The sequence below is a fragment of the Cryptomeria japonica genome, chromosome 8, assembly GCF_030272615.1.
Source record: "Cryptomeria japonica chromosome 8, Sugi_1.0, whole genome shotgun sequence".
Taxonomy (NCBI): domain Eukaryota; kingdom Viridiplantae; phylum Streptophyta; class Pinopsida; order Cupressales; family Cupressaceae; genus Cryptomeria; species Cryptomeria japonica.
Window position 1 is genome coordinate 656,157,843 of NC_081412.1, and position 22,025 is coordinate 656,179,867.

General features: G+C 37.7%; 1 protein-coding gene across 1 annotated transcript; it reads right to left on the minus strand.

Moving 5' to 3' along the window:
• Positions 1-455: 455 nt before the first annotated feature.
• LOC131049669 (receptor-like protein 45) lies at positions 456-8,854 on the minus strand. The gene is made up of 7 exons (XM_059210678.1): positions 8,798-8,854; positions 8,540-8,632; positions 8,368-8,449; positions 8,012-8,214; positions 7,880-7,916; positions 1,886-2,491; positions 456-1,222 (listed from the first exon to the last, which is right to left on the minus strand). Exons 1-7 carry the CDS (start codon positions 8,852-8,854, stop codon positions 456-458), a joined length of 1,845 nt encoding a protein of 614 aa, XP_059066661.1.
• Positions 8,855-22,025: the final 13,171 nt, after the last annotated feature.

A 22,025-nucleotide genomic window follows, 5' to 3' on the forward strand; every position in this document is an offset into this window, starting at 1 on the left:
CTCCTAGTTCAAGAGGAAGATAAGAGAACAACTGACAACAACACAATAAGCATTGCCCTAGAAGTCAAAGAGCACCTATAAATAGACCACCTCAAGTGTAACTATATTAAATTACACTTGAATCTATTATAAAATATTAGAAAAAATCATTACACACAGAGGCATCTCCTATGGTCACAGCAAGATGGAATACTCTATATAAAAAAAAAGTCTTAGGTTTAAATTGACATATTAGCTGACAGTTTAATTGGCATGATAGTGGTTTCGTCCAATGGCGATTTGTCTCTTACATGAACTCCTGTGTAATGGCCTCAGAAGACGTGAAGATAACGGGTGGTATCAGCTATAAGTAGTGGCACATATGACGATGGATGTCGTCACTGATTTTTTTAATCTACCAGTCAGCCATAAACGCGTCTGAGTATCGTTTCATGCAAGTAAATTCCTTCATGGATTCAAAGTTCACAAATATATTCGATAAACCTATCCTGCAAACTAAAACATTTGTATCTCCATTCTAGATGAAAGCACAGCACTGCAATTATGCTTGCGAATCCCACCCCAAAACATAATCCCACTGACACTGCCCACCATCGATCCATTTCATCATATGTGTCTGTCTCTGACACTCCTGTACTATTCGACTGTGCTTGGCCACCTCTTTCACCCCAACCAGATATCAGTGATCCATTTTCCAAGGGAGACCCACGAAGATTGGGGTTCCCCAAATAAGAAGAACCCTCAAACATTGCAAACTGCTTCCCTTGTGGTATTAACCCAGAAAGGTTGTTGTTTGAAACATTCAGAACAGAAAGGAATGTGAGATTTACAAGATCTGCTGGAATATTGCCTGACAACATATTTCTCGAAAGATCCAGAGATTCCAGATGAGCCATACCTCCGAAGGATTCGGGAATGCTGCCACTCAGATTGTTGTTTGAAACGTTGAGAGCAATTAGACCCTTCCGCTCACCCATTTCCTCAGGAATATTGCCTGACAATTGGTTGTGGGAAAGATCCATAAATTTGAAGGCACTGATAATCTTAGGGTATGGAGTTGCTCGTCCTTTAATCCAAAGTGTTACTTGATTCACAAACCTTATTTGAAAATCGAGACCAACACCATCTCCCATAACCCAATTACTGGAGCTCATCCCTATTTCATCACTTTGTGTCTGATTAGCCACAGCATTCAACTTCCCCAAACGCTGAGGAATAAGTCCTGATAAATTATTATGAGATAAATCTAAAATTTGAAGATTCCTGAGGCTATGCAAGTCTTATGGAAAAGTGCCTTGCAACTTATTAAAAGCCAAGTTGAGAATTCGTAACTCTGCTAGTTCTACAATCCAAGCTGGGATGTTTCCATGAATTCTGTTCTTTCCTATGTGAAACACTCGGAGTTTTGTACAACTTGCAATAGGAGGGATAACACCTTGCAATTTGTTTTCACCGAGATTTAGTGTCTGAAGTTCAGTCAGATTTTCTAGCTCTCTTGGCATCTCACCTTCCAAATAATTTTTTAGCCAAATTCAAGATATACAGATAAGAACATCTTGCCAGATTTGTAGGAATGACATGATTTAGCCTGTTCTTTGACAAGTCCAGATACTCTAAACTATCAAAGCCAGAGCATATAGAGCGTGGAATAGAGAAAAATCTTGAATAGAGCCATGTAAGGTATTGTTATGCTAGTCGAGAGTTAATCCAATGTTGGAAACAGCAGGGGGCAGCGTACCTTCCAGTTGATTATGTGAAATATTGAGCCTAACAAGACCCGGAAGATCCCACAACCAAGTAGGAATATTTCCCAAAATGTTGTTGTCTGACAAGTCCACATATTCTAATGAGAATTAAATGGACAAAAAAGCATGCGGCCGAAAACCTTCCTGTTGGTTATGTGGAAGAGAGAGCGCTTGAAGACTGGGAAGATCCCACAACCAATTAGGAATATTCCCCACAAGGTTATTATCTGACAAGTCCAATTGTTTTAGTGAGTATAAAGAAGACAGAAAAGGAGAAATCTCCCCTTGGAGATTACAAGACCTTAACCTCAGGTACTCCAGTTGGGCCAATTGCGGAATCCCACTTAAAGAGGTATTAACTGTAAGTTGGTTTTCAAAAATGTCCACTTCTTCGAGGTGAGCTAGATCTTCCAGGGCGGAAAGGGCAATACTGCCAGTTAAATTGTTGGAGCTGAGCAACAAACTTGCTAAGCGGACAAGCTTTGAAATGGTATCTGTTATTGATCCAGACAATTGGTTGTTTCTGAGGTCCAGATTTACGAGGGAAGAAAGCTTTGAAATGGTATCTGCAATTGTTCCAGACAATCGGTTGTTACTGAGGTACACATCTGTGAGGGAATAAAGCTCTGAAATGGTCTCTGGAATTGTTCCATACAACCTGTTGTTCCTTAGGTCCAGATGTTGGAGAGAAGGAGGCCTACTAACGAATGATCCAAATGGTGGCAAATCCCCTGTTAAATTATTGTCTGAGAGTAACAACGTCTCAAGCATTGAAAAATTTGCAAAGGAGTAAGGAATTACTCCTCCTAGATAGCTGTTACTTGACAATTCAAGAGAGCTTGGGCTTGAACGGTGCTAGAAATTGGATGGAATGAAGCCGTTGAGACTACACCAAGACAGATCAAGGGAAACCAAGGACGAGACATTCTGAAACCAAGCTGGCAACAGGGATGGAAAGGAATTATCTGAAAGATGCAGATGGGATAAATGCGTGCGGTTTAGGAGTGAAGGTATGGTACCTTAAAGTCCACATTCACTGAGGCGAATCTCCCTGAGATTAGACAGGCTGCTAAGGGAGTTACCCCAATCCTCAGATGCCATGGACAGATTCACCCAGTTCATATTCATGTATTCCAAGCTTCTCAGATTTCTTATCCATCCGGCAAACCTCTGACTCTCCATGTCATGTGCTGACACCGAGTCTTTGGGCAAGACTGTTGACATATCCAGGTAGCGCAAGGTTGTAATGTTTGTAAAGATTAGAAGGAGCAGAGAAAACAATAATAGAAACAGAAAAAGTAATAATAAGAGACAGCACACGATTTATCATGGTTTGGCAGATATGCCTACATCCACACTCAAAGCAGGGAATAACTTCTATTAATCAACTCAATTTACATGGGCTGCACACAGCCATTATATAATCATATTCAGATATGGAATGAAGAGTCTGGGGAAGGTAGACAGTCATGTGACTATTGGGCTTCACATCCCAACAATCTCCCCTGTGAAGGCCAACCGATACAGCCATGCACTGGCATCCCTGCTTCCATGTTCGATCTTACATTCGAACCAGACCCAGCGAAGATTTTAACATCGATAAAATTTGTGTTGGGACTATACAAAATTGAGTAAAGTTTATAGGCCCATTTCAAAATTTTGCTCTGTATATCAGAAAAGCACCTAAATGAGTCAGTTTGAATGGCTTAGTTTGAGAGGGGGTAAAATGGAGCCAGTTGATTTTCAGAGGGTAAGGCTCGGGATTCATGTCCCACACCTTTCATTTGGCCTATTCAGTGATGTGCAACTTTCAGAATTCAATTTGGATAATTTTATAAAGTACCGATTTTGAGGGGTGAACTGGAAGTGCATTTTAGGCATAAATGCAGATTTTATGGAGTAGCCTTCTTTGAGCAATTATATCTTTTGCCCTGTTGATCATCATGGAGAAATTCAAAGTAGATTCAATTCTATGCATAAATCTGAGTGAGCTCGCAAAATTTCAAGTCTTAACGAATCCATTTGCTCAGTTTTTGAAGCCAAATCCATTTGTAGTTTCTATGTTTTGGCAAGTCCCTGTTTCGATAGCTAGTCGGAGCCCTGTTTCGCACAAGTGTAAAAGTTGCCTCAGTAAGCGTCATGCCATAATGTTTGTTTCGGGCTGATGTTGGTATAAATGATGAGCTAAGTTTCAAAATTCAAGGCTCTACCAATCCATTTGATCGGTTTTCAAAAGAGCTCATTTTGCCATCAAATTTAGTTATCCACACTCCAGTGTTAGGTCAGTTAATGTAGCCATTTTTGTGAGTGCACCATTTGCATCCTGTCAGCTTGGTGATCGAACTGAGAATTCAAAGATTTAATATGTACTTAAAGGTACCTATGTTTCAAATTTGAGGGCCTACGGAGGTCGTTTGATATTTTTGATAAAGGCGTCATGTGTTGACAGGACATTGACTTCATCAGGTCTGCAGTGTTGACAAAGCCAATTGGGCATTTTCGGAAATTAATATCTCTTCGCTCGGGAATCATCTTGAGAAACCGTTTGATAGAAGTCATCCTTGTATATTAGAGTACACGTCTGTCAGATGGCGAGCTCCAGAAAGGTGTTTTGACAGGTTTGAAAATTACGTCTTTGCGATTAAATGCGAAAATTGTGGCGTAATTGCCTGAAGGTTGTAAAATGCGAATTAGTGATCCAAAAATGATGCCGATCATTTCCAGAGGTATGTTTGAGGTCCGTGAATCATTCTAGAGGTCAGTTACGTGAAATCGAAAAAAATTTTAGTCAGACCCACTTTGGGGCCCGAGCTGGCTCATGCCTGTTCCGTATTAGTTTATTGGCGACTTTGTTCACTAAGAGATTGTCAGAATATCTAAATATGGATTATAATCACGAGGCATGTCATAAGAGTTCAAGATGTTATTATGAAATTCAGGCAATTTAAAAATGGCAAGTTTAGAGCCAAATCCTCCTTCAGCGACAGAGAAGAGACATTAAAAATGGAAATGCACTTGGTAGCCGTGGTGTTGAGAAGACCATTTAAAAGTTTTAAACCAAATGCATTGGCATGTGGAAATTCATTAAACCTTTCAACCAAATGTAATTTGGGAGGTTGAAAGCCAAATTCCACAACCTTCCCAACATTCTCCTTGTTGTGTGTGATGTCTGGGAGTGCATTTTAAAACTCCAGCCAATACAAACAATAGTTTAATCCTTTGTGTGGAGTTTTGGGGGGCAGCTTTTAACCAAATGAAATTGCCTCTACCAGCAGCCTCCCTTTACGTGGAGTGAAGTTTAAAATGCAAAAGCTTTCAATTAAATGCAAACACTTAATGGTAGCCCCTGCATGGATGGGTGTGGTTAAGTTTTCAATGGAACTCCAACGAATGCACATTGGCAAGGCTAATATCCTCTCCTCTTGCATGAGCTTGGTGAAAAGCCATTAAAACAAGAATAACAACAGTTTAGTCACTCACGATGGCTGGAGATTGGGCAGGTTGAAGTCTTCCAGTAATAGCAAGAGGCAATGTGCAGCAGTAGCATGGATTGGGCACATTGAATTTTATAAAATGCAAATGGTGTATAACCAATTTCCACAATACCCTTCACATGAAACCTTTGAAAAGAGGCGTTGAAAGCACAAGATAATGGAGAATTAACAGCAATTAGAGCATTAAGCAAACAATAACAATATTTTTTTTTCCTTCACAGAGCTGGGATGTTTCCATGTGAGTCTTCTGTTAGCATCTACAGCAGTTCAAAACCAGCAAGCAAATCAAAATTGGCAACCATGGCAATTTTCCCTCTTTGCTATAGCTAATCACATGGTTGTATGGAAGTCAATAAACTTCAATAAATGGCAGATTCAAAGTTTCCTCCTGTTGTGTGTGGCAAATTGAAAACATTCTAAAAGCTTCAGCCAATGCCATTAACAAATGTTCACACCTCTGCGTGGTTTTTGAGCAGCAATGTTAATTTTAAAGGAAATGCAGCCTGCATGGATGGGGAGAGGGGCAGTGTTGAAGTCTTCTACTAAATGCAAGCAGTAGTCATACTCCCAGCTCCCTTGCGTGGATCCTCTGTGTTGAAAGGGAGGCATGCAACATCATTATAAACTCCAACAAAATGCAATCTGAAAACTGACGACTCTTCCAATGCATTTCCTTACACAGAACATGGTGGAAAAAGTATTTTTTCAAGAAGTCTTCAAGCAAAGGCAAGAAACGCCATTAAAAACCTTCCAAATTTTGCAGTTTCAGGCTAAAACCATTATCCCACATTGGCTGAGTGAGAGCATTTTTTGATCTTTATAAGCAAAAACACACTCATCTAATATGTCAAAGCCATAAAGGCTTTTGACGGATGGTGCTTGATGGCACCCAAGGTGGGCCCATGCGTGAGCATGCATTTCGAGGTGATGGAGGAGGTGACTGAACGGCGACCAAGTGGACCCCACTCAGGCACGCTTCCCGAAGCAGACAGGCAGAATTTTGTAGAGAAAGGTCGGGTTAACAAGTCAACAGGTTCGAGATGGATCAACGGTGCGCGCTATTTCGCGAAGAGAAGATGCATGCTGGATAAACCATGCAAAGTTGCAAAAACTAGGTGGCACATAGGTGGCAGGTATAGTCAGCGGTCCAGCAGGCAGGTCCCGGTGAGGTGGTGATGAGGTGGTGATGAAGTGGCATACAAGCAAGCAGCCTAGTGGCGGTGACGTGGCCGATAGGTGGCAAAAGATGAGGTGTCATCCTAGGTGGCATCCGGTCAACCCCATCGACCAATCGGAGGCCACCACGTGGCAAAGTGTCAAAGCACATATTGAGGCAAAAATCAAAATTAAAATGAGTAAATGATATAGTCTAAACTATATTAAATTTCGAAAAATTTAAATGATTGAGCACAAATGGGGATTAATTCGCCCAGGGTCTAAGTTTTGGCCAAAATATAAAGTATTATATATCGCCGGAAAGCTCTCGGAGTGACAAATCTGATTATGAGGTTAATTTTGAAAAATGTAAAATATTTTGGAGGCATTTTCCATGGGAACAAAATTCAGTTAGAGAGGAGACACTTGGCAATTCAGTTGTAGATTTGATTTGGTTCCCTCTCTCTTTTTATTCCCAATTCTTCTCAGTTGTAAGGGTTCCAAAAATTTGGAAAATGCTCTAGATTTGATGGCTTCCATTTTCTGAAGATCTTGACCCAAGTTTGTAAATGCTTCTGTTTTGTTTCAGGGTATAGAGATTGCAAGGCATTGCTGTGAATGTGGTTTTACTTGCAGGTCTTACTTGTGTCAGGCATGAGTAATTTCCCATGATATTGTCTTTCTGTATGCATTTAATTGTTATGAATTGAATCCTCAAGGAGGCTTATAATTTGTCATCTCAAGGAGATTGTATGATTGTTTGTAGACATTCTTGAATGAAGAGTGTAAACTCTATAATCAGTCATAAACAATGGAATGTGTCCCAGATCTGATAATTTTATGAATGGAATGAGTAATGCATTAGTACAAGGTATTAGTGCAGGGATATGTTGTAAGGAAAAACAAACTTGCATCTATGATTCATATTTGTAGTCTTGTGTGTGACTCCGTTTCCCAATGAACAAGGCACTAGTCTTTGACAAATTTGGGAATGGTCTCAGATATACATTTTAAAAGATAAATCTATTTCCCTTTATGTTTAGGGGTTAATTTTCTATCCTTCCAAAGCTCTATTTCACCTATTATTTGTATAAGATCCAGCCCATCTGTACATGTTACCTAATTTGGTGAGCTTGTGGAATGGTTTGTCTACTCATTGTTGATGCAGTCTTATGTTTGTGTTTGTTATATTCAATACATCAAAAGGGTGTCCCCCCCTAGGTCTAGCAGAACCTAAAGTGCAGGAGGATCATTAGGATCCTATGTTATGTTGTCCAAGCCCTGAGGTGTTTCATTGATTGAGATTGGCTATCTCATAGATAGATTTACAGGGGTCTTGGGTTATAACTTTTGGTGAACAACAATTTGTTCAAGAAAACTTCGAATGAACCTTCTCCAAATTCTATCAAACTTAATAAAATTTAAAATTTGAACTTCTTCTATTTGAAAAACAATTTCCTCCTTACCGAAGCGAGGATACTCTACCTCTTCCTTGACGACAATCATCACTATTGCCTCCTCCCTGTTCACATAAAAAAACTTCATAGGAATATTATTCTTCAAAATATTATTCCACAAATCCAGTGTGTTCTCCTCCATTTACAACAATTTGTTTACCTCCTTCACACGAGGCAACTCATTATCCACGTTGATACTATCATCCACATCCATCCAATCGGGTTGGTGAATGTCAATGCATTCTGGTCGAGATAAAACATCTCCTCCTCCATTAGAATAAACATTAACAGATTCAATAACATTTTCATTCACTCCATGTGACGCTTGAAACTGCTTGGAGTGATGCCCATTGTCCTCTGCTCCTGTCAATGGTCACTTTCGCTTCAAACCAGAAAACTGACTTTTATCATTTACTATGTCATCTAAATCCATAGGCTCATAGGCTTCTATGAAATTATCTGCACAAAGGTTGTCATCATTATGGGAGTTCCTTTTTATTTTCGCCAAGGCCATGCCATCTGCAGAGCTCTCCGAAGCCAAAATTTCTCCCAGGCCTCCTTGCCCTGCTACCTCACTCCAATCTGCACCCTCCTCATCCTAGAAGTCAACAACAGATTCAGCTTGGGTCTCTAATGGCATACACTCTTCCTCTTACAATTTCTTGAGTTCATCCTCTTCAACAACAACCACTTTTTCAACATCTTTCAGCTTAGAAATTCTAGCATCTATATAGGGACTATCATGGTGTTCACCCTTCACCACACGAATGCCAACAACTTCCTGTCCATTAACAGTTTGGCCAATAAGTGCCAAGGCTAGCTCAAGGGGAGAGAAAATAAGAATCCCAACATCCTTTTCCTTTGTTGGATTCTCCTCTTCAACTGAGTCCCCCTCTTTCTTCCAGCCATCCCACCAATGTACGCGGCACTTGAAGCATAGTTTTACATGGAACGTAAAACTGTCATAGAAGTTATAAGTTTTACATACTCCTCCTTCCTCCATCTCTGGTCAAGCCAACATGGCTCTGATATCAATTGTAAAGATTAGAAGGAGTAGAGAAAACAATAATAGAAACAGAGAAAGTAATAATAAGAGATAGCACACGATTTATCGTGGTTCAGCAAATATGCCTACATCCACACTCAAAGCAGGGAATAACTTCTATTAATCAACTCAAATTACATGGGCTGCACACATCCATTATATAAGCATATTCAGATATGAAATGAAGAGTCTGAGGAAGGTAGACAATCATGTGACTATTGGGCTTCACATCCCAACAATGTTACTCAACTCCAAAGGGATCTCGTCTCCAAATTAAGCACCTCCCAAGTTATGGAATGTAAGCCTTTGGAGTTTTGCCAGCTGAGGAGGTATGGTAGTATAATTGAAGAAATTCCAGCTCAAATCCAAATATTGTAGATGCTGCAACTTGAATAGATGAGAAATGAAAATGCAACATTATCATCACGGCCATGTAAAATGAAAGGAGAGACATGATTGCATAGAAAAAAAGCAAAGCTATTAAGGTGGAATGGAGTGTATGTTGGAGATTATAATCGCACCTAGCAATATGAGTGCATTTACATCACCTAACAGAGAACAACTGTAAGATTTAATATTTGGAGACTCTTATTTATTAACCTTTCTACGTAACAAATCAAACGACTTGTCTAGATAGGGGCTTGATATTTGAATATAAGGGTTTGATTAATATGTCTTTTTATCTATAGATAAGTAGCTGTGGCTATGTACTATTGCCAACTTCCACATTCAAAATGATGGATGACTTATTGACTAAATGACACAATGAAAGGACTGGTCGAACAGTTGAGTTGAAATAGAATGAAGTAGAATTTTAGTTTGTAGACTTAAAAATAAAAGTTCTAAAATTAGAACAAAGTTTTTGATTGTAGTTAATATATGTGCTTTTATTTTTAGCTTCTCTTCTACTTGTTCAAGGCTTCTATAGATAGAGTCAATTTATATTGTTTTCTTTGTTTTTGATCTTTGATTAGATGATCCTTGATCACGTGATCAAAAAGTGTTTTATATTCCATTTTGAATGAATAAAAAATCATATCTATTTTTGGGAGAAATTTTTATCTATTTTTAAATTTTCTTTAATGTGCAAGTTTGACACAACATTTTTAAAACAAGGTCGGATCCTCCCTTATATGCTACAAAATTTTAGACAATATTTTCTATCTTCAACATATTCAACATATTTGAATGTAGGGGAGAGGGCTGATAGTTGTATAGAGATATATTTGTTGTTATAGTATTTGTTCTTATAATATTCATCATTGTAAAATAATTAGATTATATATTGTATATATTGTAAAATGTTAATCTATATGTAAATGAAAAAAAAAAATCATAGGTTAGTCAAAATGGACATATAGGAAAAACCTATGAATGTTATGTAAAAAAGCATAAGTACATTTATTAACAAGTGAAATAAATACCTCTTTTCTCAAATAAATCAGAGTGTTCAGATTTGAAAATGATAAATATCTATTAAGATTTTGTTTCATATTTGGAATAGTTGAACTTAACAATGCAAATCAAGTCCATGCCTCTAGGCCACTTCCATGTCTGTACCTTCATCATTTGTGGTGTCTCTAGTCTCTAGCTATCCTAGTTCTCATATTTCCTATTATTCTTTCTACTTTTCTATGGAGATAAACAATATTTAAAAATTGAAGGTTATTGATGTGTAGCTAAGAGACATGTTCTTCTAGGTAAATCATTACAAAATAATATAAATAAATCAAAAGTCTTAGTTGTGAGAAGCCTCTAATATGAATGTGCAAATCAAGGTTCATTTTAGTTCACCAAACTAAAATATTCCCTTCTAATGCAATAGATTTCAAATAATTGCTTAGATGATGCAAAGATGTAAAATAAATGCAATAAAATGGCTTTAAATATAAAGACATACTAATAAATAATGTAAACATGTATTTACTCATCTCTTGGAGTGAAAGGAATAGGTAATAGTTGCATAGAACTTAAGTTTACTTTTTTAGATTTTAGGGATCAAGTTTGTTGTTAAAGGGGTGATATACACCCATGGAAATGACCAAAGATGCAAAAAAATTTAGATCAAGGTGGATGACATAGGGATAGGTGCATGTATAATTGCATGCTATTGTGCATGCCTTACTAAGGGAATTACCTGAATATATTGGAGCGTGTGCACATATGTGCAAGGTTATAAGGAAATATTTAAGAATAACTTAAGTTGGTGAATCAAATGTATGGGGTAAGGGGATTGAATTTACATGAGATTATGCGAAATTTTTACCAATAAGTAAATGTATCAAGCCACTCTCTAAAAATGAGCACAAAAATAGATTGAGAATTATATGAAAATTGCACTGTTATATTTTACCCCTAGTTTGGGGTGTATATGAATCCTAAGATGAACCTCAAAGTATGTAGCACTCAAAAACATGCGCATATAGTAAATATCAATGTAAATAAAAGGATGTCTCATGGGTCCATAGGAAGAGAGAGACACTACTAAATGGAATCATGTGTACAAGTTCATCATGTCATGCACCCTCCATGTGAACCTAGAATATAGAGAAAAATATGTCACATGAATAGATTTTGGCACACAAGTAATAACAAAAAGTACGATAAATGTCTTATTATAAAGTAGCATAATCACTCAAAGAGGACAAAATAAGATTAGACATTTTTTTCTTGTATGCAAAGTCATAATTTTATGCTATTCACAATCATCTTGGTGTGATCAAGAACATGGGTTGATGGCATGTCATGTGCTAATAATGTATCTAGTCATGGTGTATAAGAATCTATATAAGAACATGCAATTTCCTACAAAATCATGATAAGAATGATAATAAATTAACATGTCTAGGCTTTGATGAGTTGAATACATAAGATGTAAGGAATTGAATCATTGTGAAAAATAATATGTGAAATATAAATATCATAAGGTTCTAGATCAAGGAAATTAATATTTATAAATAAATGTATCATGTGTCAAGTAGACAAAGTATACCAATTGATGATAATGAAAAATAAATTGGCTAGGTATGATGTCTATTATAAATGAGATTGTAAAATAATAAAGGAAAATGATGCATGATTGTGTTGCTTTCATTACCTAGGAATACTTGTGTACAGGTAAGTAGGACAAAAACATAATCATATGATTCTATTGAGGTATCCATAATAGAATCCACATACAAATAGATAAGGTAAGGAATAGTTCCTTTGTGTTAATGGGATAAAGGTACAAAAAGGCTATGTAAGATCAACTCATCATCACTTAATTTAAAATTAACATAATGATCATATTCATTTCCAACAAAGCTAAGATGTTATATTAAAGAAAAACTTATAATACCACAATCATAGTCATTTCTTTATATCATATGTAATGACTACTTCAGATTGTAAACCGAGTTCTTGTTTCGTTTTACAATATAACCATCATGATTGTTGGTAGCAAAGATGAATAGTTAGACACTGTAGTACCTCTTATCGATCGAACTTGTTAGACTTATATATTACTGCAGCTGGCTTTTTAGTTGTTACACTACTGCTATACTTTATTCAAACTTATTCGATGTTATTTCATGCTTTAAGTGGATATGTGATATATTCTTTCTTGTACAATATTTTAGTACTTATGATTAATGTGATTTTTATGGATTACTATCACGGACTGACACTTTTACCTTACATATGCGATGTCTTATTTTTATGTTGTTTGTTTGCAAGTGTATGGAATGCAAGGATATGATTTTACTTCATTCACTCTGGTGAGACAAGGAATGCCATGATTCTCCTCCATCAGTGTGCGTGTTGTTTCTGATTATACATATTTGTCTATATGCATGTGTGGTTTAATGATGTAGGACATTGTGGGTACAAGTACCGGGTAGGTATGAGATATCGTCTCCACCTGGCTTCATAGGATTGAGTGTACCTTATTTGTCTGATGAGAGTGGAGGAGATAGTTGTTGACCCTAATTCTTACCCTTAGTTGCACTCATGTGAGTGTCATCGGTTGGTCATCCTTCCCATTTGTAAGGCCTTTGAGTCTTGTTCGTTTGACTTTTTTAGAGTCTTCAGGTGGTTTTTCTCAGTTTGCATACCCTAGTGGATTAGATTATTTATTTGAGTCTATGGCATCATTTCATAGTTGGTGTATTTAATTTATGTATTATAATGCCTTTAAGTTATGGACTAAGTTAATTGAATGAAGTTATTAAAATTTCAATTGATAATTGCATTATATTGGAAAAGTGACCATATTTAAATCAACTAGAAAAAAATAAATAAAGTTGGGTGCATGCTATTGTCTTTTAGATTAAAAATAAATAAATGAAAATAGAGCTTAAATTATGGCCTTTTTCACCTTTTAGAAAAGTTGATTAAATACCATGGAGAAAGAAATGAATTTTTTTAAAAAATGAAATTCCCATTTACCTTTTTGAAAGAAATTAGAAAAGTAATATTTTTAATTGAAAATTGTGATTGGATGAGAAAACATTTTCAACCTAAAAGTTTAGGTTGAAATATTTTTCTATTTATGCCTGTGAGTTCACGGGAAGAGGGATGCATATTTTTGGAGAAGGCAAAGTTTGAAAATTGTTTGCACGAAGGATTTGGTTTGGGAATCTAGTTGCAGGGTTGAAGCTCTTCCACAAATTGCTTCCATGAAAGCTTCAAAAGGTTGGATAGCCTCTACATTGTTTTGTTTACAAAAAAATTATATTTCTTCCCCTTCTTCCTATATGTTGTGTGAAAAAATGGTAAAATCACTGTAGTTGTTTTGGAGTAGTTATGAGATTTAATGGAAATCTCAGTCCATTATTGATTAAAAATGCACCTCCAATATCTTTCTATGGTTATTTCCTGTTATATCTTTGTTTGAAATCAATTCCTCCATTTATATTTATGGATGAAATTGATTTTTTGTATATGTTGTAGTTTTTAAATTGTGCAATTGGGGAAGTTATACTAGCAAAATTTTGCCAAAATTACCCTCTTGTGCTTCCAATTAATTATTTTCTTCTTGGAAGTTTCAAAATTTAGAGGAATTCTGAGTTAAAATTCCTCTTCCTCCATTCTTACTTTGGCCCAAAAAAAAATTTATTGAGACTTGTCAATCTCTTGGGTTTTTAGCCAATTGGGCTTATGGAGAAAAAATTCATAAAATAAAATATGTGTTAGCTCTCTCTATTCTGTCATAGAGTTTTGGTTGTTTTTATTTTTATTTTTACCAGTGATTATTTTGTTATTTTGTTATAGCTGTATTAAGTCTTTTAAATAAAAAAATTAATTTAATAAAAATATTTTTTATAATGATACATGGGTTTGCGTGGTGGAGAGTTGGGCTCGACCTGGCCACGCCCCCTCGAGCAACTTGCTACTCCCCATATGTGGGGTTAGTAGCAGCACTGCTAGCCCATATATGAGGATAGCAATAGCGCCGCTACCTCATATATGGGGTAGGAGGCTTGTAGGTACAACATATATGGGGTAGCAGCAGAGCTGCTACCACATATACATGGTAGCATACTGCTTCTGCAGCGATCAACGCTAGGTTTTTTATATTTTTTTATTGTAATTTTTTAAAAATTAATTTAACTAATAATTTTGTTTTAAGTTTTTTTTTAATTTATTATTTTTTTTTTTAAGGAAAAATAATAATGGTTTAAGTTATAGTATTTTATTGTTTCAGATTAATTAGGAATTAGAGTATATTGTGCAAATTAGTTTTACATTTTAATTTATCTATTTTAATGTGATATATTTATATGGTATATATTTGATGAATATATACCCATATATATATATATATAATTCAGAATTTAGTGTATTTTAATGAAAGTATATAATTGGGTTTCTTATAATTAATCATGAATATATGTTGGGCAGGTTTTTTTTTTATTTCCTTAAATGTGGTAAATTTTAGCCTTACTGGACAAATGACAACTCTAAATCTCTTTTACCAACCTTGTCATATTTTCTATGTTTCTTTAATATAGATATTTGCAAGTATTTAATGCTTTTGACTATTTTAAAAAGATTGCATGTATTAGGATTTTTAGTGTAAATGATATTTTTGGTAAAAGCTTATTTACGTTGCAATTATGGTTTTGAGTTGTCATCATCTCATAATTGTTGCTATACCCTATTGGTCAGGTGTAGTGTAACCCTGTTGATATGAACCATTGTGTGTTATGTTCCAATGGTCAATCCTAGGTTATTGATTTGTGTATCCTTCACCTATATTTTGTCAGGATTAGATATGGCTGTTAGTTTCACCATATGGGTCTCGTAGAGAGACTGCACCTGTTAGTGTCCTATGAGAGAGTGGTTTTAAAGCGGGGGCCACACCCGAAGTGGTTAGAAGGATAACCCCTCGAAGGTCAGTTAATAAGTGATAATCTAATAATTTATTAGGGGGTTGGTAGTATAATGTTAATTAAGATATTGCACCCCGCACATGGTTGAGGGCTCGTATAGGCTCAAGGTGTAGTGTGAGAGCCTGGAATGACAAACCTACCACCTTTTCTTCATGAAAGGTTGGTAGGGTTCGCATGATGCTTAGATGGAGCTGGGGGTTGAGGAAAGGTTACCAGGATAACCTAGGATGGGGGTCGGGACTTATGGAGTCCTACCTAGCGTAGTCATCTTAAGGCATGCAATGAAACTCTCTTTTTAGCATCACTAGTGTTTTGTGAGTCGAGTCACCTGGGTATTGTGGAGTCATGTTTTACTATCATACTTATCTTGTTTATGCTTTCTTAAGGGTCTCTGCTATCTCCTATCACGGTGGGGTGATTCCATTTTGGGATCACATGGTCAGGTGGTAGTGCCACTTCCCATCAGATATCTTTGTTCATACCTTCATGTGAGGATTGGCTTCACTGGTGTACCTTTGGTTCGTGATTCGTGTATCAGCTCATGTTCGTGATTATTGCACATTTGAGATGCATGTGGTCATTGTATCAATAAACTATGTAACCTTGGTATTGTAATTTATGTATTTAATTTGTACTATTGGAATCCGTGTAATTATTGAATATTATAATCTTAGTTCAGTTGAATGTATGTTATTTTAGTTATCTTTATTCTTATGTGTCAATGCTTCATTGAAAATAAATATATTGTATCACTTTAAATCTTTCGATGTGAAATTTAGTTTATGAATATGATTTAATTAAATGTAATTGAGTTCCCTAGTTAGATGTATAATTGCATTAACCTTATGATGTTGTTTTAGTTACGAAGTAATCTTCATTAGTAACCCTTTAGGATTTCATTTGTTAGACTTCTGCTTGTGTTATTAAACATGCAATGTGATAATTAATGCACTTAATCTTTTTAAAAAAAATTATTTCACCCTTTAGTTGCCTTGTAGTGTTGTTTTCATTTAGGGTTCCTGACAGGGCATTACATTTGGTATTAGAGCCAAGTTTCAACACTGGGTACTCTGGGATTGTTGTGAGCCCATTCAACTTGACCTTTTTTGTAGGTCTTAGTGTTTGATTTTCTCTTGTTTTATCCTTGTCGTAGATCTGAACCATTTTCACTTCTGCAGTGTTAGGTCATGGCTAGAAAATCCAAGGGAGGTGGCCATGTTGGTAGCTACAATAGAGGCAGAGGTGGGGGATGGGGTCGAGGCTCAAACCGCTATAGTCCTTCTCTACCACCCACTCATGTTACCATGGATCAGGAGCAGTTTGTTCATCAAGATGAACAACATGTAGGAGAGAAGGTTCCCGAAATGGAAGAGTTGAGATAGATATTTCAGGAGGTTCTATCCTGGCTAGGCCCCATTCTTGAGGCTGATCAACCCATCCATTCTTAGGTTGGGGAGTCACATCAACAGGTTCTAGAGGGGAGAGAGAGAGGTCTCCTATGAGGAGCGAGGTCCCCGCTGACCAGGACCCAGCTCTTGTGGGTCACATAAGGGAGTTGATTTGGTCCAATCCTCTCTTCTTTGATGGTAGAGGTACTGGTCTCGAGATAGAGACCTGGCTTATTAGCTTAGATCAGTGTTTTTCTATGTATCCATATGGTAGCAAAACCAAGGTGAGATACGATATCATGCATCTTGAGAATTTTGCATCTATATGGTGGCGGTTAGAGGAGGAGAGGATTGGTGTTAGCATTAAGACCGTATCATGGAAGATCTTTTTGGAGAGATTCAAGGCACGATTTCTCTCACCCCAGTGGAGGAAGTCTCGGGTAGATGAGTTATATGCTTTGCGTCAGTATGGTTTGTCAGTAGATCAGTTTGAGCATTAGTTCTACAAGCTTAAACAATATGCCCGAATTGGAAACGATGAGGTGCTGCTTGTTCAACACTTTTTTGAAAGGTCTAAATGACTGCATCAGTGGGGGAGTGAGAGTGTTTGAGCCATCTTTAGTTAAGGTAGTGATGGTGAAAGCCAAGTTGGTAGAGAATAACCTTAGTCGTGCACATCATGATCAGTCGAGAGTGCAGATAGGGAGTGCAACTTTCAGTGGCCCTAGAGTTCGTGGGAACCAACCCCAGTCAGTAGCACCCTTTAGGAGTCCTCAGACACCCCCTGAGGGTGGACAGTAGCAACAACAACAATAACTAAGACCGAAATAGTTCCAGATGCAACAGGGTGGTAGCTCTCAACATAGGAGCAACAGGAGCTGGCAGAGGAGCAGACAGGGCCTTCCACGGCAGTCCTCTCAGGGTGCGTCTTAGGCCCCTAGTAGGGGAAGCTTCCAGCAGTCTGGTTGTTAGACATAATGCACCACTAAGAGGGGGAGGGGGTGAATCAGTGGTTCTCAAATCTCTTTCCCTTTTGCAAACCTATGTGAGCATACTGGTTGATAGATTTAAATCAATGTAGGTTTATTGGTTATGGAGAAGACTAACATAAGTGCAAAAACACTCACAAGGGGACATCACATAACACCAACATATACGAGGAAAACCCAAGATGGGAAAAACCTCGGTGAGCAATATTGTAGGAGCCTACTACTCCAATCCAACATCACAATAAAACACATCTACAAAGTTTAGGGCACCAACCAAAGGAGCACCAACCCCTACCTAATTTATGGGCTACAACCCAAAGGAGCACCAACCCCTAACTTTAGGGCACCAACCCAAGGAGCTACAATCCCTGCACTGAGCTACAACTCGGCGTTCACAATGTAAACATCAAATACAAAATTAGTTATCTTGTTACAAGTGAATCTTGTAACCATTATACATATCATACTCTATTGGTGAGATACCTTCTCTGCTTCACCAACCCACTTCTCTACTCCTCTTTACCTACTACTTCTCTATTGGTAAGCCCTACGAGTTTATCTCTCTTCTAAATTGCTCTCACTATATCTCCTCCTCACTACTCTACTCTTCACCGATTTAACTCTCTACCAGTTCTTTGTCTATCTTTTTTGCAATCTCCTTCACCTCTATTTTGTCGATATGAACACTACTCGTTCTTCTTTCCAACTGGTTGAAAGCTTCAACCAGGTTCTCGCTCACTCCCTCTCTTCATGAATGTTCATTGAGAACTTGGCTAATTTGTTCTTACTTGTAGAATTCTTTAACTTCGCAATAGCACAATATTCTTTTATTCAGCAGCAACAAACATTCTCTTCGCCCCCCACACTTATAGCTAGGTTTTCCCTCTAAAAACCAATTCAAAATTTAGGAGGTTAGGGTTTCCTCACCATCCTTGAGGCAAACCAAATCCAATCAAATCTTGCATGATCTGATCTTTCTGACATCCAATTGCACAAATCCGCCATTTGCGCATCTCCTAGAGCACGCCTTTCATCTCTAGTGACTTGGTTTTTACCCTAATAGCTGATCCCTGGGTCAATCATGAAAGAACTATCATGTTGTTTCCTCCATCGCCTCGATCTTCTTAGTCAATCTTAGTTGACTCATAGTTGTCTTCCAGACCTTGAGCCTCAAACCCCTCCAATAGCTCTGGAACATGTCCCATGATTTGAGTGACTTCTCATTAAAGTCGACCAACCCTGCAACAACCCTTTCAATGTACATTCCATCTTTATCCACACGCATTTTTGGCACATTGACTCCATGTGGCATCCATATCGACTAACTGCCAGCTTGGTACTTCATGTTGGTCCAAATAGGATCATCAACCAGCCAATCAATCGGTTCCTCTTTCTTGCTGATTTGTTAACCTCGCCGATATCACAAACTGTACCGGTAACCTTATCATATCTGCATTCTGCACCTTTCTCATATTACTGGTGAGCTTTACATATTAGTTATCACTCTCGATGATACCAGTGATCATCCTTCACTAGAATCCTTCATCAATTAGACCATTCTCCATTGACTCTATCTGCTCAGCCAGTTTTTTTGAATGAGAAACACATCACTCTTCTGTTGTATCAACATCTTAGCATTCCTTCTCTGCTGGTCCAGTGCATAACCCTGATCTCATGCACTTAAGTAATTCCCTCAATTTACCAGTGGATCTAGAGTGATCGTTCAAGTTCTTGCCTTTACCTATTGACTCTTATCTAGCCAAACTATAATGCACTTAATGCATATAGGAGATAAGATTTACTTACTTGGTGGAGGAACACCTTGTCATTTGCTCATGTGAGTTCCCTATTTGTGCAACATATCTTCACACAAGCATATGTGAATTAGTGTGAGTACATACATTGTCAGTCATTGCTTCTAATGATGACTACAACTTCATCTGGTGGGAGTCTTGTTGTTCTAAAACCTCACAGCATATCGGTGACCTATTCAATCTTCTCTTCTGGTGTGGATGTGATTTTGCCTCTTCATCATAAACAACCACTCAAACACCTCTCTATCTCATCACACAAGTTGGGCATTAACTTGTGTGTTGGTGACTCTTGAGGTAATCTTCCTTACCTTACCAGTGTTTTGCAACACAAGATGATATCCAAGATATCACATTTTGTACTCCTTCATAGAAGTGTTTCATATACATCTCATCTACTAGTGGTCATCCCATACCGGTTGACATCAATGGCAACTCAATGCCAAAAATCTCCCCCTTTGGCATTGATGTCAACACATGTAGTATCTAGAATACTACATAGTCTTTCTACCCCTTACTATGATCCATGGATTCACACACATATCGTATGTGGTATACTACAATATCCTTGTCCCCCTTTGACAACAATGGCAAAGTGGACTGTTAGGATATTATTTCTCTTGTATGTACCAGTCATTGATAGAATACTTTTCTCCCCCTTTGTCTTTATTGGACATAACACTTCCTTTGATACTACTTGTCATCTTTTCACTGGTTGTTACATCTTCTCAAGTTACAGTACTTGAGGTGCGGAATCTTAACCATCAACTAACACCAATTGAGCATGCACATCTAATGCAATTTGAACTCAATTTGCAAAAAGACTAATACCAACTGTTGATATGTTAGTGAATACTAAACACCTTCTGGTCAACCTACACCACCTCTGCAATTTCCATCTCCTACATCTTGGGCAGTTAGTATCCTTGTAAGTTCAAGAAATCCAGCTCTTCATCATGAGCACTTGAACTCCCCCTGAGTCATACATCTTAGGTGCTTATCTCCAGTCAGGTATAGTACCGGGACTTCAATCTTCTCTGTATACCAGTTTAGCTGTGCATATGTGATCATCTGATGATCCTTCAACTCCATTATAACCACCACAACCTATGACATGATCCTAAATTTTCCCAATGCCATATAATGACATCATCATTCCAAGAGACAAAGCAGTTAGCCCAAAGACATGCAAGCCTACATGACCAACAACTGGGGCCAGCATATGTCTTTCAGGTCTCCATCAACACCTCTTGAGACATATTTTCACTCCGTGCTACTAGGGCTAATGCAATGCTCTCCAACCTCACTGTCTTACATAACTTGCAAGTACCTGTTAGCATACATGCTGGTAACATCCCATGCATACCCATTAACATCTGATGCCAATTGTTAACCTTCACTCTTTAAAACATGCAATGGTGATCCATCATTGATCTATAGGTGTGTATTCAAGTCATCATCTATACAGACTTATCTTTACATTTTCATCCTTCAGATGAGCAACATCATGTTCTTTCATGTTGCCTCCTTCACTGAGGGGTGGAAGATAAGTTCAATATGATACTCCCCCATGGATCCTGCATCTCCTTTAGGCCTTAAGAGATATCACTTGTGCGTTGAGTGCACGGTGTCGGTTCATGGTCTTCGTCCTCCATACCTTCTTGTTCTCACCCTTCTTCCCATTTGTAGATTCTTCATTATGGCTAGAAGTAGTGCTATAGTAGCACACAACCTCCATCCCAACTTCATGATTGGGAAATCTCTTGACATACTGGTTCGACCACCTTCTCCTGGTCATGTTGCTTTGACTAGAAACTAGAACTGGTGAACCTCTTACTCTTGCACGGACATTTCTCCTTTGGTTCCATGCAGGTCTCTTCCTTCCATATGCTCTTTTTTTACTTTTCTATAGAGCATGGCCATTTTGTCGGCCCCCATGTGACTGCAAGCTCCTCTTCATGCATTCAAACTCTCTATGGCCAAATCCATTGTAGTTATGATAAACAATCTTTGCATAACCAGGAGAAGGGACATGCATGTATCTACTTCTAGATACATCTTTCCCATAAGCATGATTTCTATGAGATCCTACATTATCCTTTCTAGATCTCTTTCTACATTCCCCTACCATATGGCCATAATAATTACATGTAAAGCAATAACTGGTAAATGATAGCATATGACTTACATATTTACTCTACCATGCATGAGGAGATCTTGCTGGTTTTGCATCCTCATCTTTGCCTTTTTGAGAGTGGACCCTTGGTTGTCCATTCTAAACACCTCTTTCATCTGATCTCTTCTTCTTCTCCCACACTTGCTTCCCCCTGTGGGTGGTAGCATTTTTTTGTCCTCTGCCGGTAGAGGGTCTCCTTTGCTACTTACTCATATTCCTGCTTCCAGTGAAGTTTTCTTCTTCCAGCTTCCCCTTACCTCTGGGATCTGCATGGAGATTCCTTTTTGCAGCATTGATCTTCACTTTTGTCTGCAAGTCCACACCAGTTGTGGTTAGGTCAACCTTCTTTTGAGGAGTATATCTAACTAGGGACTTCTGGCTTTTGTTCTCT

What these genes read in the sequence shown, in the direction of transcription:
- LOC131049669 (XM_059210678.1), bottom strand. Translation starts at nt 8,854, where the DNA reads ATGGAGGAAGGAGGAGTATGTAAAACTTATAACTTCTATGACAGTTTT. An exon ending in TTCGGAGAGCTCTGCAGATG is followed by an intron (nt 8,215 to 8,367) that starts GCATGGCCTTGG and finishes GACCATTGACAG; the next exon opens with GAGCAGAGGACAATGGGCAT. An exon ending in TCCACATAACCAACAGGAAG is followed by an intron (nt 1,223 to 1,885) that starts GTTTTCGGCCGC and finishes ATAATTTATCAG; the next exon opens with GACTTATTCCTCAGCGTTTG.